The sequence below is a fragment of the Dermacentor variabilis genome, chromosome 4 (assembly GCF_050947875.1).
Source record: "Dermacentor variabilis isolate Ectoservices chromosome 4, ASM5094787v1, whole genome shotgun sequence".
In the NCBI taxonomy this organism is placed as follows: Eukaryota; Metazoa; Arthropoda; class Arachnida; order Ixodida; family Ixodidae; genus Dermacentor; species Dermacentor variabilis.
This window is the reverse complement of record NC_134571.1, coordinates 182,775,966-182,793,589: the sequence shown is the minus strand read 5'-3', so window position 1 is coordinate 182,793,589 and position 17,624 is coordinate 182,775,966. Positions and strand designations below refer to the sequence as shown.

Genomic DNA, 17,624 nt, shown 5'->3' with positions numbered 1-17,624 from the left:
AAAAAGGCGACGTCTGGCGGGCTCCTAACTTCAGGCCCCTATGCTTTCATTGCGCAGAGGCTGGCCACGTCCCAATCTGCTCGTTGATGTACGTCGGTTCGCTCCAGATGCTCCTTGACCGCGATCTGTTGAGCGTCCTATGGAGATAGACAACTTCATCGCGTGTCGTGGTAATTCGTTCGAGCAGCGAAGGCATGCGCCCCGTTCTTTATCGCCCTCTCGATACTCATCGCCTAGTCCCGCGTTTCCCCGATACGCTCGTAGGCATCGTTGGCCCAGCCCTACATACCCGGAAACCTGAGTCAAGCAACCCCCTTAGGGAGGCCGCTGACGTCGAGCGCATCGACCATCCTCCATCACGATGGCAACGACGACAACGAAGCGACGTCCAAACGCATTCCGGTATTCAACGACAAGTTGGAACGTCGGACATACTAGTTACGATAGACGACGCAGAAGTCAAAGCTTTAATTGACACTGGTGCTGACCGCTCGGTTATGAGCAGAGAGCTTGCGTCCAAGTTAAACAAAGTTTTTGCACAGTGGATTGGGTCGCAGAACCGTACTGCTGGAGGCCATATACTAATTCCCGGGGGTAGATGCACTTTTCCAGTAAATATTCACGGTTTTACGTACGTCGGGGTCTTGATTAATCTGCCCAGTAGCTCCAGGGACTTGATACTCAGCATGGACTTTCTACAGGCGAATGGAGTCACAATCAACCTGGAAAAATCGGGTGTGACGTTTTCCACGGCGAAAGCCATAGCAAGCGACGCTGGTAACGAGAACCACACCCAAATGCCTTGCGCATCATAGATGACAGCATAACGGTACCACCAAGATGCAGCCTACTAATCCTGGTAACATGCGACGCATTGGACGGCTATGAAATCATTGCCGAGGCAAAAATTTTGTCAATGCTTTAGCGGAACATCTGCATTGCACGGGGCCTCTCCAGCTTCGGAACGGACACTCGTTAGTCCTTCAGCAACGAATATCAACACTTACCACAAGGCACAGCTGTCGCTTTCCTCCATGAAATTGCTGCCCTCACGCATGTCGCCTAGCTCGGAACTGCTCTGCATAATTCGCTGGAAGCAGTCGACCGGAGCAATCGTATTCAGGTTAACTCCGGCTTATCGGAAGGACAGAAACAGCACCTACTCGACCTTGCAACGACTTCTCTGCCTTCTTCTCTACCGAGTCTAAAGAACGGCGCACCGGCACGGCCGCGCCGAAATCACCAGCCGCCGAAGAAGAACCCCCCCCCCCCCAGGCCTCTCACGCGGCGACGATTCTATCGCCCTTGGACTTTATACAGGACCTCACGGTGACGCCGACGACAGAAATGCGCCTGTAGTGTGCATACAATTGCTATCGCAACAATACCAATAAGTCTGCTGAGTATAATTGGACTCTCCATAAGGCTTTGAACAATCATGAAAAGGCGCTTGGCACAGCAGATGTACCAGCAGCCATTGAGGCATTGCGTATTATCACAGGTACTTAAGGCACCCATGGATGTCGGCCAAATGCCTGTACAGATTTTGCAGCTACTTCAAAGAAAAATCGCGAAATGCTGACTAAGGAGTGTGACAGGCAAGTAGACAATTTGTGCTATGCTACTCACTGCATATCGGAAGTATTCAAGCTTCCATTAAGGAAAATACTGGAGTGAGTCACGATCAACGGCGAATGTCTCAGCAAACTGCGGTTTGCTGACGACATTGTCCTGTTGAGCAACGCTGTTGATGACTGGCAAAAAATGATTGATGGCCTTAGCCGAGAAAGTGGAAGTGTAACGTTGAATATTATTACGCAGAAGTCAAGGGTAACGCTCAATAGTCTGACAAAGGGAACGAGAATATAAGATTGGCCTCGAGCATCTAGAATTACATAAACATATATTATTCTAGTTTAGTTTTTCTGTCTCTTGAGTGTTCTTCAACTTGGCGCTAAGAGCAGTTTACATTTTCTTCTTCTGAAATAATTTCACGTTGTTAGCGCTAAATGCTATGTTTTCGCAAATGACAGGCTGCTTATATTTTCAAATTCAGTGCTATTTCATTTTGCTCACGCTTCACACCTTGTACTCAATGTATTGTTCGTTATGTATTTAACCACTCCTGCTTAAGGCCTCTAACCAGAGGCTGGCAGTAATCTAGAAATAAATAAATAAATAAATAAATAAATTTGCACAAGGGCACGTTTATCTAGACCATTAGCAAAAGAATAAAAATATCCTGGAGTTGATATGACAGGCGCTGCAAAACAATGACCGTAAGCCTGCCGCTATACTAAAAAAAAAGCGCCACAATAATTGCATTCTACCGGTACTAAAGTATGAGGCATAAATACGGACTGTACAAAATAAGCTTGAAAAGAAGCTAAGGGACGCGCAATGAGCGAAGGAACGAAGGTGCGATTTAAAGAAAATATGAAAACAATGGTGTGAAATAGAAACCCGGGATGGCCGATATTCTACATGATAATAAAAGCATGAAATCGAGCTGGAAGAAGGGGAAGGGGGTACACTGCACGTGTCTATTTGGACTGTCATTGAAGCGCTGACTGGGTGGACTGAGGTACGCCCGAGAACGATGCAGGCCAACGCCTCCTTGATAGCCCAAGGGTGGTGCACTTCCATGTGAGCCGTCATTCTACCTTGTCTAACTGCAATAGAACCTTATGGGGACGCTGCCGAGTTAGCCGCAGTAATTTTGAGTTCAATGCTTTCGTCACGCCGGGCTTCGCAATAGAAATTTCTTCCGAATAGCCTGACGTGATGAACTAGGGTGCACAGGCCTGCTAAGAGGTGTTCGGCAAGCACCCCCAGCCTGTCTCCTTAACGCTCCAAAGCTCCAGCCAATCAGTTTTGGCGAAAGTGGACACTTGAAGAGAACGCCCCTTCCTCCGGCCGATCTTTCAGGAGGGCTAAGTCCTGTGTAGAGCAGATATTCAATAGTTTGGGAATCAGCACAAATAAGAGGGAAGCGTACTCAAGTATTGCAGATATAAGTGGTTCGATGACAGTAGGAAATTCGCAGGTGCATAATGGAGTCAGCTGGCGCAAAACAGGGGTAACTGACAATCGACAGGAAATGCCTCTAGCTTACAGTAGGCTTAAATTAGGCTGATAGGGGTGAGGAAGTGGTGCTAATATTACACTTTCTTCTATATACTTGATTTGACTACTTCTCCGCTTACATTTCGAAGTTTAGGCTTGTTAACATGTGCAAAGTGAATTGCAGCTGAAAAGGCATAACAACGCTGTCATAGGTGAACTGAAAAAAATCTGTTCAGGCAGTGTCCACACACTTGCACGCAAGCCAGCCTCCTAAAAAAGCCACGGGAAGCTGCCAGCCTGCCACCCAAGCAAACAGGCGGCAGCCACCGAACCAGACAAGCAAAGTCAACCAGCCAGCTACCCAAACTTAGCGAACTATATATACCAAGCCAAACCAGCCAGGCAGCCAAGCACGCAGGTGTGCCTGCCTGCCTCCTCGTTTATACTCTGTGCAAGGTGTTTCATTTGGCACCGCCAAAAGTGCGCATCATTATTGCGGAACAATACCACATGTTTCTGCGAATACTATACTTCTGAAATATTGTTTGTAGCAAATAGAACAATTTTAGTGCTTGAGTTAGTCTGCCCGAAGAGCGGACTTCAATAAGTCAGAAAATTGAAATATATTACAGAAATAAATAAAACTTTACAACAGGTTATATTTACCTTTTGGCTGATACAGCAATTTACAAGTTATAGCCGGGTAGACTGCAAGGCATATCCACTTGAAAAGAGTTGTGTAAAGTACCCCATTTTCGAAATATGCGCCTTCAAATTTGCGTGATGAATGCACTGTCATTCCACTGATTTTCTGAATATTAGGTCATTTTATTCATTGAAAGAGAACAGTAACTCTACCACGAATGCATTTCTTCGCAAAGTTCGGCAATGAATATCTCGAAAGTGATGCCATCCTGAGAATACGTTCTAGTGGATCTGCCTTGCAAACTTCCCTACTGGAATGAGTAAATCGCTAGATGTGCTATAGGATAGCTAGTTAAATACACAGTTGATGGAGTGTTGTAATTAGTAGATTCTGCATTTGAAGTTGCCGAGCTAGAAATTAGGCTGCCTCTTCGAGGGCACCTGCTATCAGCTACAATCAATTTTTTTAATTACATGGCTGTTTTTACCTCGTCCAGAAATTGTAAAAGGGAGCAGCTACGCACCATGTAGCGGCATAACATTAATGGTACGCTCAATTTTTTTTGCTTGACCAGGTAGTCTCATATTATCCGCACAACGGCTCTTTTGCGCACATGATTTTGCGTTGAGTAGCTCGCTTTACTTTTCGTTAGGCACTGTGTTGGCAGCAAGCACTTCTCGGTTCCGTTAAGTCACTTTACGGACTGCGATTGTCTGCCGAAGGTTCTGACCGCTTTTCGTGCATCTTATGGTATTGTATTCTACACTAACTAAAACATACGACACTTACATGAGGCGTCGTAAGTTGTTGACCATTGTATATTCCAATTTCCGAACCCGTTTTCTAGACCTCGAGTCAACTTTGCGCACCCGAGTTTACATTGAGGCTTGTACTATTTGAACCAGTTCTATGAAAATATCTGGTCCATCGCACTTCCGCGCATAGCAGGATTACTTTAAAATCTGAATTTCCTACCTGCTGCTTTATGCCAATCAATAATTGTAAACCTTCGTGTCGCGCAGTGATTAAGATTGTGAGTGGGCCACTAATTTGCGATGTAGATGTGGATGTTTTCAAATTCGTGGTGCCACTCAATGCTTTACCACTGTATGATCAACAAAATTATCGACTAATAAATCTAGCATGTTTTATTTCTTAAAGAAAAATATATGGGATAATATGTAAATAATGATGGCGAAAGTGATCGAGGCACAGAGAAATACTATAAGCATATTTCATTCACGAAATCCTAAGATGTCTGAGCTTCCGAACATAAGCTCCATTCATGATTGACCGTCGTCAACCAATTATCTTTTATAGAATATTTATATTTTGAGTCGTTTGTGTCCTTAAGGTGTTCATGAGAATAGAGCACGTAAATTTTGGGTGCGAGATGGTTCTAGTGGCCTTTCTGCCAAGAAAACTTCATCTGAAGTGACAAATTTCTGAATAAGAGGCAAAAGCCACATAATCCACGAAGATAACACTGCATAGCACTGAACTATTTATTAGTGAGGTCGTACTTGCATATAATAGATGCCCGCTTGCATGTTTTAATGGTTCGGAATCGGTTGACCCTGCTGGCTCTTTGACTGCCTGTGAAGCCAACACACTCTGGCATGCATTACTAGATGAAACAATAAGTCGCCACTCACCTGATCTGCACCAGCCATTTTCTTCGAAGAACTCGGCAGTTTCTTTGGGTCGCTTGTAATAGCCGCGCATCACCGTCGGGATGCGGAAACAAATCTCGCCGGTCTCGTTCGGACCCAGTTTCATTCGAGTCACAGGGTCAACAACCTGCGCATGTCAGATAGGGTTTGTCTGCATCTCTATGGCTGTATTCTATAAGTTATTTCACGAGATAGCAAACGTGTTGTGCCTATGCATATATACTTCCGTTATCAGGGGAAGCGCATGACAAAAATATCTTTACTCCGAGAACTGCTGCGCTACTGTTTTCATTAAAATATAATCGTTTCTGACGTTACTTAACGAACACGAGAACAAGGATCAGCTAAAGCCTGTGGCTGGCCTTCCAGCGAACGGTCACCGACTCGGCAGCTTCTGTACTGCACACTCAGAATAAAGTGTGCACTGCCCACTGTCCCGGGCTGTTGGCAATCTAAACCCGAAAGTAAATAAGCAGTTCTGTCTTGCACTATTTTCGCTTGTAAACTTATTGCCAGAAACATGGATACCTGTCACACTGCAAGCCTGTATAATTCCTCTCTAACATTACGAACTTTGTAATATCATCGCAGCAATGATTCTCTCCCGCACACAAGTGCGCTTTTCTTTTCTTCAGACACAATCTGTAGATTTAAGATAGCATAGGTTATCAGCGGCCATCCGAGTTTAATATTAATTTCTTTCTTAAATTTCATTAGAATTTTGGTTGCACCCCTTTTCTATCTGATCTACGTGGCTGTTGTCCTCTCTCTTAGGGTAATATGAGTAAAGTATTTTTTTTCATTCTATCACTCTTTTAACGTTCCTGAACTTTTTCTCAGGCTTTCTTAATCTCTATGTTACCGCCCCATATGGCAGAAACAGTACAAGACAATCGCTGTACACTTCTTATTCAAGAAATGTTGTACAATGACGGCGACGTTTATTCCTCTCTAAATTTCTTTCTGATGATCAGATCACCCGTGAATATTTGGCCTAGATAAACGTATTGTAGCATGTACTTTAGAGGCTTATTAGCAATGATGAATTTTCCTTTTGTAGTCACGATATTGGCCGTTTGAAAACAGGGCGTGTCGACGGAAGTATCGAAAATGTGAACTGGATCAAGGGGCTGAACATGGCCTCGTGATTTTCCGCGCAGGAAGGTCACAGGTTATCGAGACGGGTTATACATAAACAGAGCGGATAATCAAGATGCAGTGTTGCGGAAAGCAAACGGTAGACATAGAGACTTTCAACGTAAAATATAAGCGACGGTTTAAAATTTACTGTAGCGTCTTGCGCGGTGGGGCAAGAGACGGGCACAAGAACTGACTTTTCGGGTTGTATTTCCGTATCGGACACAATGATGTGCTTGGCGGGTTCATTTACAGAAGCGTCAGGGAGCCTGTCATCAGCAAGCGGTAAAAGCGCCACTTCGATGCGGGCACAGTTGATGGCACGATGGTGAGACAAGTCCCAGCCGAGAATGATGTCATGTGAACGTGAAGACAACACGAACAATTCAGCAACATAGACAATGCCGTTAGTGGCTCCCTTTGCGGTACATTGAGGAAGCGGAGCTCTAGGCTACGCAGTCACAGTGCGTAGAAACATACCAGAAAACGGCGTTGTGACCTTGCGGAGGTTACGACAAAGCTTTTCATATACGGCAGAAACTGCAGCCCCAGTATCAATAAGCGCAGTTGCGGTGGTTCCTTCCACCAAAACATCCAGCAAATTGCGTGGTGACTGTGCAGGCTATTAAGAAATCACCAGGCCTACAGTTCGTGTGTGCAGAACTGCAGCAAATAGTTTCCCTCGCTAGGTTACTGGCGAGGACGTAAGGGCGAGTGACGACGCGGTGACCGAGAAAGATGGGTCCCGACAGGGCGTCGATAAGACGGCGAAAATTCTGTGTTTAGGTGCATGGCATGCTCGATAGCATCGAGGAAATAGCCATATCCAGACTTTGCGGCAAGAGGGTTAGCAGGTGGCAAGCGACGATATCAGAAGTGCGCAACAACATGGCCGGCAAAAACGCAAGCGAAACAAATGGGCCGGTTGTCGCGTGTGTGCCAACGGTTCTGAACGGGGTTTGAGGCGGAGTTAGAAGCGATGCAGGCGGTGGCAAAGCTTGAGATCGCATTGCTGGAGAAAACGCGAATGTCGGCGGCGCAGATCATGCGGTGACTGCGGCATAGGAGAGAGGTGCAGCGACCAAAGGACAGGGTGGATATAGTATGGTATGGTATGATGAACTTTATTTAATGTCCTGAAGATCAACCCTTAGGTTGACGCAGGTGGCTCCCACGTCGGGACAGTAAGGTTTAACCTTACCGCCATATCGTGGGCCTTCTTGACGGCCTGTATTTGATCGAAAAGGACTCCACTGTGTAGGACTCGCGGCCACCAGTCTCTCTCTTTGTCACAGTCTGTGAAAGTCACAGGACAAAGCATGTGATCCAGAGTAATGTTCCCATTACACTTCTCGCAATTGATTGGTACCTCTCTTTCAGGATATAGCTCATTCATAAAATCTGGACTTGAATAAGTTCTGGTCTGCAACAATTTCAGAGCCACCGCTTGAGCTCTATTGAGCTTAGCGTGTGGCACTGGGAATTCCCTTCTGCTCATGTAGTAAAGCCTCGTGATTCCATTATATGTAATTGGTCCCTGTTCTCCTCCTGTATATTATGAAGGTCCTGGTCGCGTAGTGCACGGATAGTAAGTCCTCGTGCAGCTGCGTTAGCCATCTCGTGTAAATTCTTCCGAGATGGATCGACAGACCCCATGTGCGCAGGAAACCAGCAGATTTCGATCCCTTGGCTGTCCAACTCACCGATCAGCTGGGTAGCCCTTTTGGTTACAAAGCCATTGGTAAAATCTCTAATAACCATCTTAGAGTCACTGTAAATCTTCGTCCACTTATTATTCCTTAAAGCCAATGCTGTCGCCACTTGTTCCGCGACTGTCGTGTCTTTAGTCATGATTGTAATAGCATCCCAGTGGGACCATCTGCATCTGCTACTACTGCCGTAAAGGCTTTCTTTCCTCTGACCCATGCAGAATCTACAAAAGCCGCATGTTCTCTGTCGTGTTCTATCTTTTGCAGGAGAGCTTTGACCCTTGCTTTCGTCTTTCCAGGTTGTGCACCGGGTGCATATTTCTGGGGAAAGCAGTCGTTTCGATTATCTCTCTTATGCTATCTTTTAGTTCTGCTGTGCCTTCACCTGAAATTTTGGATTCGGTTGGGCACCACTCTACCTCTTCTAGTATTGCTCTACGTGACCTTGTTCCAGAGAGCCTCTCTCTGTGGGCAATTTGCTGAGTTACAATTATCTCGGCTATTGTGTTGTGGAGCCCCAGTTTTATTAATTTATTATCCGGCGTGTTAGTCGGTAACCCCTCTGTTGTTTTGACTAGCTTTTTAATTAATCTGTTCAACTTGTTTAGCTCTGTCTGTGTCCAACTGAACATCCCAGCTACACAGGAGAAGTGACACAAGGCTAAAGCGTGGACCAGTCTCATGGGGCTCTCCTCTCCCAGCCCTCTGTGTCTGTTAGTGATTCACCTTAGCAGTCTTATTACCTCCACAGTCTTGTTTGTGATGTATCATATTGTTCTTGCGCTTGCCCCGTTTGCCTCCAGGAATAACCCTAAGGCTCTAATGCATTCTACTTGCTTAATAGATTCGCCTGCATTCGTGGTTAGTACTGACCTGGGTTTTTCCTCGGGAACATATGCCCTCGGTTTTCTACCTTTCTTCTGTTCTTATGTACAATGAGTTCAGGCTTATTAGCAGACCATTTGAGTCCCATGTCTTCTAAAATAGACTCTACCTCATAAATGCTCTGCTGAAGTCTGCTTTCCGCTTGTACCATACTTCTTTCAGCGGTCCATATAGTAACATCGTCTGCATAAATGGTAAAGTGAATGCCCTCCATCCCTTTTCATCCTTTTGCCACTTTTGACATGGCCAGGTTGAAAAACATAGGTGACAGACCGACCCTTGTGGCGTCCCTCTGTCACCGATATCCATCTTCTTTGCTTTAATATCCCCGAATCTAAGGTGAGCTGAACGATTGCAAAGAAAGGTTTTGACCACTTCATAGAGTTTTCTCCCCAATCCCAGTTCGGAAATCACTTCAAGTATTGCTCTATGCTTAATTCAGTCAAAAGCTTTTTCGACATCCAACCACAAGAGAGCTCGAGTGTTTTTTGGTTTACCTAATAGCATTTGATGCTTGATTAACAACATGGCATCTTGTGTGGACAAGCGTGATCTGAAACCAATCAGATTGTACGGTAGGATGTCATTGTCCTCCACATATTTCGTTAACCTGTTCAATATGACATGCTCCATTGTCTTCCCTAGACATGACGCTAATGAAATTGGCCTCCGATTATCCAAGTTGAGTTGCTTGCCCGGCTTTGGTATTAAGATAGTACTGGTCGTCCTCCATTCTTCTCGATATACCCCATCTTTCCATAGTTCATTATAGTATGTGGTCAGATATTTTATTGATTCGTCGTCCTAATTCTTAAGCAATCTGTTAGAGATGCCATCCGGGCCAGCTGCTGACCTACTATTCAGATCATACAGTGCCGTGCGTACCTCACTTTCGGTGAATTCCTGATCCAGATATTTGCATTCTACCCCTAAGTAATCGGGTAACTCACATCCTGATCCTCTTTCCTGAGGGGCAAGTATTTAGTAGCCAATCGCTCCATTATGCTCTCTGCGCTTGCAGTCTAACTTTCCTGGTGTACAAGTTTCGCCACTGCCACACGTCTGTTCGATTTAATGCCTTTTTCGCTGAGCAGATGCCTGAGCAGACTCGAATTGCCTCCACGTTTTATCCTTCCGTCTACACATTCAAACACCTCATCCCATTTATGTTTCTGCTAATATCGTGCGCAATTCCTTTCCTAAGTCTACTGTTTAAGCGTTGTGATTTCCATCTTTGTAAAATCGATTTCTTGGCTTCGATCAAATGCGCCAATCTACTATCAATTTGTTCGACCTCTTCCTCTGTCTCCATAGCCTTAGTTGCTGCATTCAAATCGTTACTAAGCTGAGCCACCCACTGTTGTAGTCTGATTCGCCCCTTTCTATCTGTGTCTGCTCTGTCTTTTCTGATTTTTCTAAAGTGATCCCAGTCTATGTAAGTGAAATGCTTTACCTCCACCGCCGTTGTTTCCACCATTATGTGTAGTATATAATGGTCGCTTCCTAGGTCCGTACCAGAGTTGATCCAATCTGCCCTGGGTAAGTTATAAGTGAAGGATAAGTCCGTGGTAGTGTCCCTACACGTGGAACTGCCACACCTGGTAGGAACGGCTGGGTCCGTGATAAGAGAAAGGCCTAAATCCATGGCGAGATGCCAGATTCCTTTCCCTTTCTTACTACTCCAGCGGTAACCCCAAGATTGGTGTGGGGCATTGAAGTCCGCTCCTATTATTAGTGGCGCAGTTTTGGCTACCCTCATGGCCTTATTAAAAATTGCTCTGAAGCTCTGTCTCATCTCTCTGGGGCTGCTATATATGTTGAGGCAGAACAAGCTTTGCGCTTTACCTATGTACCTTTTTAGGACCATTTCTATCAATATGTATTCAATTTTACTCGCCCATAATTTTAGATCGTGCTCTATGTAGGGAGTTTTCTTGTCAATTAGGGTGGCAATTCCTCTGCCTGGTTCTTTGCCTTTGCAGACCGAGTTGAAGCCGGACAGCCCGATCTCCTCTGCTAGAGTTTCCTGCAGCATTATTAATTCCGGCCTATTTTCAACCGTTTTGATTATCTGTGCTAGTGGCGCTATTTTTTACTGAAATCCTCTGTTGTTCCATTGCCACACACTAAGTCTATTTCTGTTATCCATTATTATTGTCGTTGCCGCCTGACTTGCTACCCCCGTCACTGTTCGCTTGACTGTACCACCTGCCGCTCCTGGGGGTGTTCTAGCGCTTTCGGCTTCCGAGGGCATATATTCTTCTTTCTCTTCTTGGGCCTCTAGCTTTTTCAACCTTTCGACGGCTATTAACTTCCACTTCCATGTTTTGTCCACATTAAGGTTAACGCTGTCTACCGTGTCTTTAGGTCCCTAATCGCATTCCTAATCTCCTCCAGAACCGAGCACATTGATTCTGCCTCCGGAACTACAGCTCTCTTTTTCGGCGCAGGAGTGTCTTCTTCTTCGTGGCTGTTACTTCTACACACCGGCTTAGCTATTGCCACACTGCCGCTTTCTGTCCTCAACCTTTTTTCATTTCCTGCATCTGCTGCTTAAGTTCTTCATTTCTTTAGTGATATAACCTCTCTGATCAGTTGTTCTACTCTGGCATCATTTCGTTGTTCCGGCGAGGCTAGCGCGCCTGTCTGTGACCTTCACAGTGCCTTTGACTTTCTTGGCCCAGGTCGCTCCTGGCTCCTTTTTCTTGTTTGTGTTCAGCTCCTGCTCCTCGAAGCGCACCTGCGCCTCCCGAGACCTGGAACGGTTTCTTCCTCTCGATGTTGAGCGCTGTCTTGATCTTGATGTGCTTGTCGAGCATGAGCGCCTTCCGGCGCCTGGAGGGGTTTCCTTTGTCGGTTGGGCCGATTCCATCTCGGTCTCCACTTTGGAGCGTTGGCTTCTTCTTACTCTTACTATATATGGTATTTGGTACCGCTGCTTGCAAGCCCTGTTACCTGTGGGGTGATCTTCACCGCAGAGCTTGCATTCGAGAGAGCAGATATGAGCCACCCCTGGGTCTTGCATACCACCTCCTCTGCACTGCACAACATCAGGTGTTGGACAAACGTCTGATCTGTGTCCGATTCTTCCACACGCGTAACATACGTCAAATTGATTTCTGTACAGATAGCACCTCACGAGGGTTGACCCATACTTGATGAATTTGGGCACCCTGAATCCGTCGAAAAGCACAATAACCGAGCCCGTAGCTTTAATACGTTGTGCAGCCAACGCCGTTGGGTTATATTCATGCACACACTTTTTCGTACTCACACTGACTGTCATTGAGGTTCACTCTTCTAATAACCCCCTTGCACGTAGAGTGGGGGGCTGTTTCATTAGCGCTCACTTCATATTCTGCCTCCATGATCGTAGTGGACTTGATTCCCACATACCTTTCAGCATGAGAGGAGCCCGGTGTACTAACCACCATGATATTCTGTGTGAAGTTGGGGCAGAGGATATCTTCCTTCGCTTGGTCTGCTGTAGGTCCGGCTGCCTCGACGATCGCTTCTCCAATAGCTGTGCGGACCTTCTTCAGGTTCAGGCCTCCGCGAGGCCTAACGATGATTTTCCTGTGCTCCTCCGGCAGTTGCGGCATTCTTCATGCCTTCACAATACGACGCTTGAGCTTGTCGGCCCCGGCAGCACCTTTGTTGGCGATCTCCTCTCCTTTTGATTCTTGGATCTAATTGGCGGCTCCACCAGTTCCCCAGGTCTTTTTCGCAGATCGCGATCTTCGGTTGGTGACCACCTGCCAACCCATTCTTTCCTCGCCGTCTTCCGTCTCCGAGGAGAGTTCGTCCATGCCGGCCATGCCGGCTTGGCGGGCTGGCTAGACCTACGTAGCGTTAGGCCCAGCCTGGTGCCCACGTGCGATGGACAGAAAAGAGGCTATAGAAGTCCAAAAAAGACTGGCCCACCTTGTCCAAAGGTTTCTAACGATTCGGGTTAACCACAAGAATCCGATGATGAGCTTTAATGCGTGGTCTTGCCAAAAGTGCCTGCAGAATTATTCAAAAAGACGAAATCGATGCGGGGCACGTCCGCTTTCTTCTGCTTGTTCTTCTTCTGATGTTTTTTTTTGAGTGTGAAGGCAGAGCGCCGTAAGGCACGCGAAAGCTATAACCCAGCGTGACTAACTGAGCACAAGCGCCGCAGGCGCGACAAATCTTCTACGTACCTTCACCTTCTGGGATTTGCATACGTCCGACGTACCTTTACACACAGCGCTTACCAAATGGGGCGTCAGTTCCCACTGCTTCACTTGCTTCTCTGTGCCGGCAGTTAGCGTCGGAGCGAAAACAAAGCTGACCGCACTCCGCAATGACAGCAGGCCTAGAAACGAGCGCATAAGACGCGAGCAAAAAAACTTTTTCGTACTCCCTAGGTGAAGTCAGATAGTTAAGGAGCAAAAGCCCGCAACCTTTGTCTTTCGCACCTGCTGTAACACACGCAGATCGGTATGCTCATATCTGGGTCAACAGCTGCTGCAACTTCTTCAGTCACATTAGATAATTTCATTTCCCTTTATCTTCTGCTAGCTTCAGCACACTAAAGGGGCGAAGGTGTTTAAGGTTCTATGTTGGCACCCCTCGACGAATCGAGTGCATGATGGCAGCGCGAAGGAAGAGCCGTGGTCCGGTAAAGAGACGCTTTAATCAAACGCCAAGGCGCTTGTCTGGGTCCAATCTGAACGTCTGCTCTCCCAACAGAACCAAAACATGACTTTTTAAACCCTCAGTTGCGCAAGAAGTCACAAACCAGCCTATGCGACATGCGTGTTCACACAATTGCAAACAATAGCCCAGCCACCTTCGTGACGCACGCGGCATCGGTGGAAACAGTGGGACACGTTTCAACACGCAAGGCGATAGGTTTGCTCACATAGACACGTCATCTCCCCTTCACTATGTTAGGCTCTGAGTATCAGCCTTCAGGTCCTCCATTTGATTTCTGCAAGTGGCCAGCACGCAAGCTGCGAGAATGGTTCCACGAATCCACGGCTTATTGACGGTATTTCGGCCGGACAGTGGACTGCCTTGCCAGTACTAAGAAAACTTGATCCCCCGTGCAGCTGTTGGCCGGTTAACTTGAACGCTAAATATATTGTAAGTGGGGCCCGATGGCGATCGCACACAAAATGATTCATCGACTGGTCAAGTGGTCGTAAAAATACGGACGTTTTCACAAAATCAGAAAAATGGCTGACAGAGGAGGAGGCAAAAACTTTGTTTAGGTCCAACACTAAGGGCCCAGTACAGTAGAGCGCTTGCTCCGCTAAGACCCGTTGTTGATCAGCCGAGTCCGAGTGAGGCCAAGGAAGGGAAAGGTAAGGAAAATAAGGAGAGGTAATGGCAGTGTTACATGAGCGCAGAAAGTGTTCTGTATGTGCCCTTATCTCCGGACAGTTGCGGCAGTGAGCTGTGCTACGCCAACCGAAGCTGTTGAGCATTAGTGGCGTGAGAAGAGTGTTCGTTTGAACTTTGCGAAGGACATGTGCTTCTTCTGTGTTGAGTGAAGGATGAGATTGGGGGAAAATAGTGTGGATTTCCTTGATGTTCTCGTAGTGTTCAGCTATTTGCTCTTTGTATGTGGTAGCGTCTTCCAGTGTCGTTGGATTTGGCAAGGGAATCGAGGGTTCCCGGAGGATAATTTCGGGGGCGCGTTGATGAACCAACTCATTTTCCTCGATCCCAGCATGACCAAGCACCCAATACAGGGGGATCGTAATGTTCGGTTTGCGGTTACAGGATTCTACTAGGATATCATGTAGGCGTGTTTCCAACAGTCGGGGTTGTATCATCCGAAAGGCTTTGCTGGAGTCCGTAATAGTTTGATGTTATTGCACTGGTGCTTAGTCAGTCTTAGTGCTCAGAAAGGCTGGCCAACGTTTCGATAGGAGGACCTATCTTCGTCAAAGGCGGCCTAGTCATCCTCGGCATGCTAGTTTTAAATGGTTAGTACAGTGACGTCACGTGCGGTTGTTGTCGGTGGCGGCTGGTTGTAAAGGGAGAGAGATCAATGAGAATGAGCGATGTCGCCTGATGTCTGTGAGCGTCGTTCCTAAGACGAGGGGACAATAGGGGAAAGAAAAAAGAGGGGAAAAAGAAAAAAGAAAAGAAAAAGAAGGGCATGGGAGGATTCCCAGAAGGGGCGCGCGCATCCCAAACAATCCGACTCAAACCGGGTGGGCATGTGTCGCGTCGTCCACTTTCCATGACTACGCTTCCCCGAACGCTCTCATTAAGCTCGGGCCGTCTGCCTTTTTGTTCCGAGCGAGGGTGCAGACTTCATGGTTCCTCTACACTCTTAAAAATTTCGCACCCTTATAGGTGTTATGCGGGGGCAGTTATCTTCTAACCCTTGTAAACACGCTTGCAACACCCTTTCTTACCAGAAAAGGGTATTCAATGAGAAAACACTCTTGGAACACTCCAGTCTTACTAATTTACATCCTAATTTTACCGGAGTAAGTGAACAAGCTTGCAGTATATGATAAATGAACATTTGCAGTTTACGCTGTGATATTTTCTGTACATGAAACGCGCGCTACGTGCGCTTGCATCAGGTGGCTCGAATGATTAGATCGGTGCATATAGGCAGCAGCGCACAGACTACGAACAGCTTTCAAAAATGAAGTTTCTCATGAGTGTTGATTTCGAATGGACGACACTAACGCGCCGGCTTTGCATAGCCAGATATCTGCAAAAGGCTTGGCATTACCAGTGGCAAAATATTTGAAATGCTATCACTAAATACTTAAAGGTGTGCAAGCAGTTTGACTGGAAATGGTTAGGAGTGAGGGCTAAAGGTAACGAGCTCACCAAATTACGGATTGCACATGTCATCGGCATACTGAGTTATGCTGGACACAATTTGCAACAAACGTTGGACGACCTTAGCGAAGAAAGTGTAAGAGTCTGATTGAAGGTTAGTATGCAGAAGAGAAAAGTAATGTTCCACAGCCTGGCGAGAGAATGAAACGTCATGATTGGCAGCCAGCCTCTAGAAACTGCGCAGAGATACGGTTATCTAGGTGAATTACTCGCATGGGCCTCTGATCAAGGAAATTTACAAAAATAAAGAAATTAGTTATAGAGCTTACGGCAAGCCTTACTAAATCAAGACCATGCAGCTTAGTGCTGATCATTGCTTTCGACTGTTACTATCATATGGGGCTGAAACTTGGAGGTTACAAAGTAGCTTGCGAAGACGTTGAGGACCGCTTAACGCGCAATTAAATGAAAATGTTAGGCGTGACCATAATAGACGGGGAGAGAGCAATGTGGTTTAGAGAGCGAAGGGGGACAGCTGATATTCTGGTTGACGTTAAGAGGAAGGAGTAGTTGTGGGCAGACCATGCAATGCATGAGGCAGAGAACCGCTGGTCTATTGGAGTTGCAAAATAGGTGCTAAGGGAAGGGAATCACAGTCGAGGATGGCAATGAATAAGCTGAGCGTGATGGAATTAGAAAATTTGAAGACACGGGGAACCAGTTATTATAAGACAATGGTAATTGGAGATCGCTGGAGAAGGTTTCGTCCTGCGATGGACATCTAACAGGTTCATGATGATGATGTCACGACTTCCATACCAGCTTCGTAGCATGTTTCTCATGTTATGACATGCATGCGTGTCATGCATGTTCTGATAGCTCAATTGTGCCGATTGCGGTGGGGGGGAGTAGCGGCGTAGCCAAGGGGGCATGCCGGGCATTTGTAACGATTACTAACCGTCACGTTTTTGTTACTATGGCACTGGCTCAGCTCCTTCCCCATCCACGATCAATCAATCCACGACCCCCCTCAGACGAAAAATTTTCTGGCTACGTCACTGTGGTGAGGGGGCTGTAAGCCTGCTCTAGACCCCTCCTCCTAACTTGTCAACAGAAACGGGGAAGTGGAGGTGAGCTGCCGCCGGGCCACCACCTTTATCAACCCCATTACCGCTGCATTTCTTTTTGGACGTGAATACTGCTCTAATGTCCTTACACAGTAGGGTTCATGACGGTTCCAGGGCATGCCACAATAAAAAAAAGACATACAGCCATTAGGTAGCAGTAGCTTCAGCAGGTCTTTGGGAGCTGGGCAAGAATCTCATAAAAAGGAAAGCTTCTCACCCCTCTTACATGCATTGTCAGCTCTGGATCACCACCGACTGCACCTTTACGGTTAAAAAAAGACTCATAACTCCTCTGGGAGTTGTCTAAGTATGCGTAAACTTTGTGACACTTGCTCATCTACACGCAGTCCGATGTCATTGTCAATCTTATGAGACTTGAACCGACGAGTATAAGCGACAGCGCTGCGGCGACACGAACTGCTATGCTTCGCGGCGCAAGGTGACTGAAGCAAGTAAAGTGCTGCCTGCAGGTGGCGGTGCCAGGTGCGTTGATGACGTACCCTTCACTTTGAGCCGTTATTGCTCTTTAGCGCGTCACTCATCGGCGTCTAAACATTATCAAACGTTCTCCGGCGGCGTCTGCTTGTGGCACGGCCGCGCG

At 46.6% G+C, this 17,624-nt stretch overlaps 1 protein-coding gene across 1 annotated transcript in view; it reads right to left on the bottom strand.

Annotated features, from left to right (window-relative positions):
• LOC142578449 (putative 4-coumarate--CoA ligase 1) overlaps positions 1 to 17,624 on the bottom strand; it is a 234,005-nt gene that overhangs the window by 127,862 nt on the left and 88,519 nt on the right. The window contains exon 7 of the mRNA XM_075687831.1: positions 5,368 to 5,512. Within this exon, the coding sequence (XP_075543946.1) occupies positions 5,368 to 5,512 (145 nt within the window). The remainder of the gene's footprint in view (positions 1 to 5,367; positions 5,513 to 17,624) is intronic.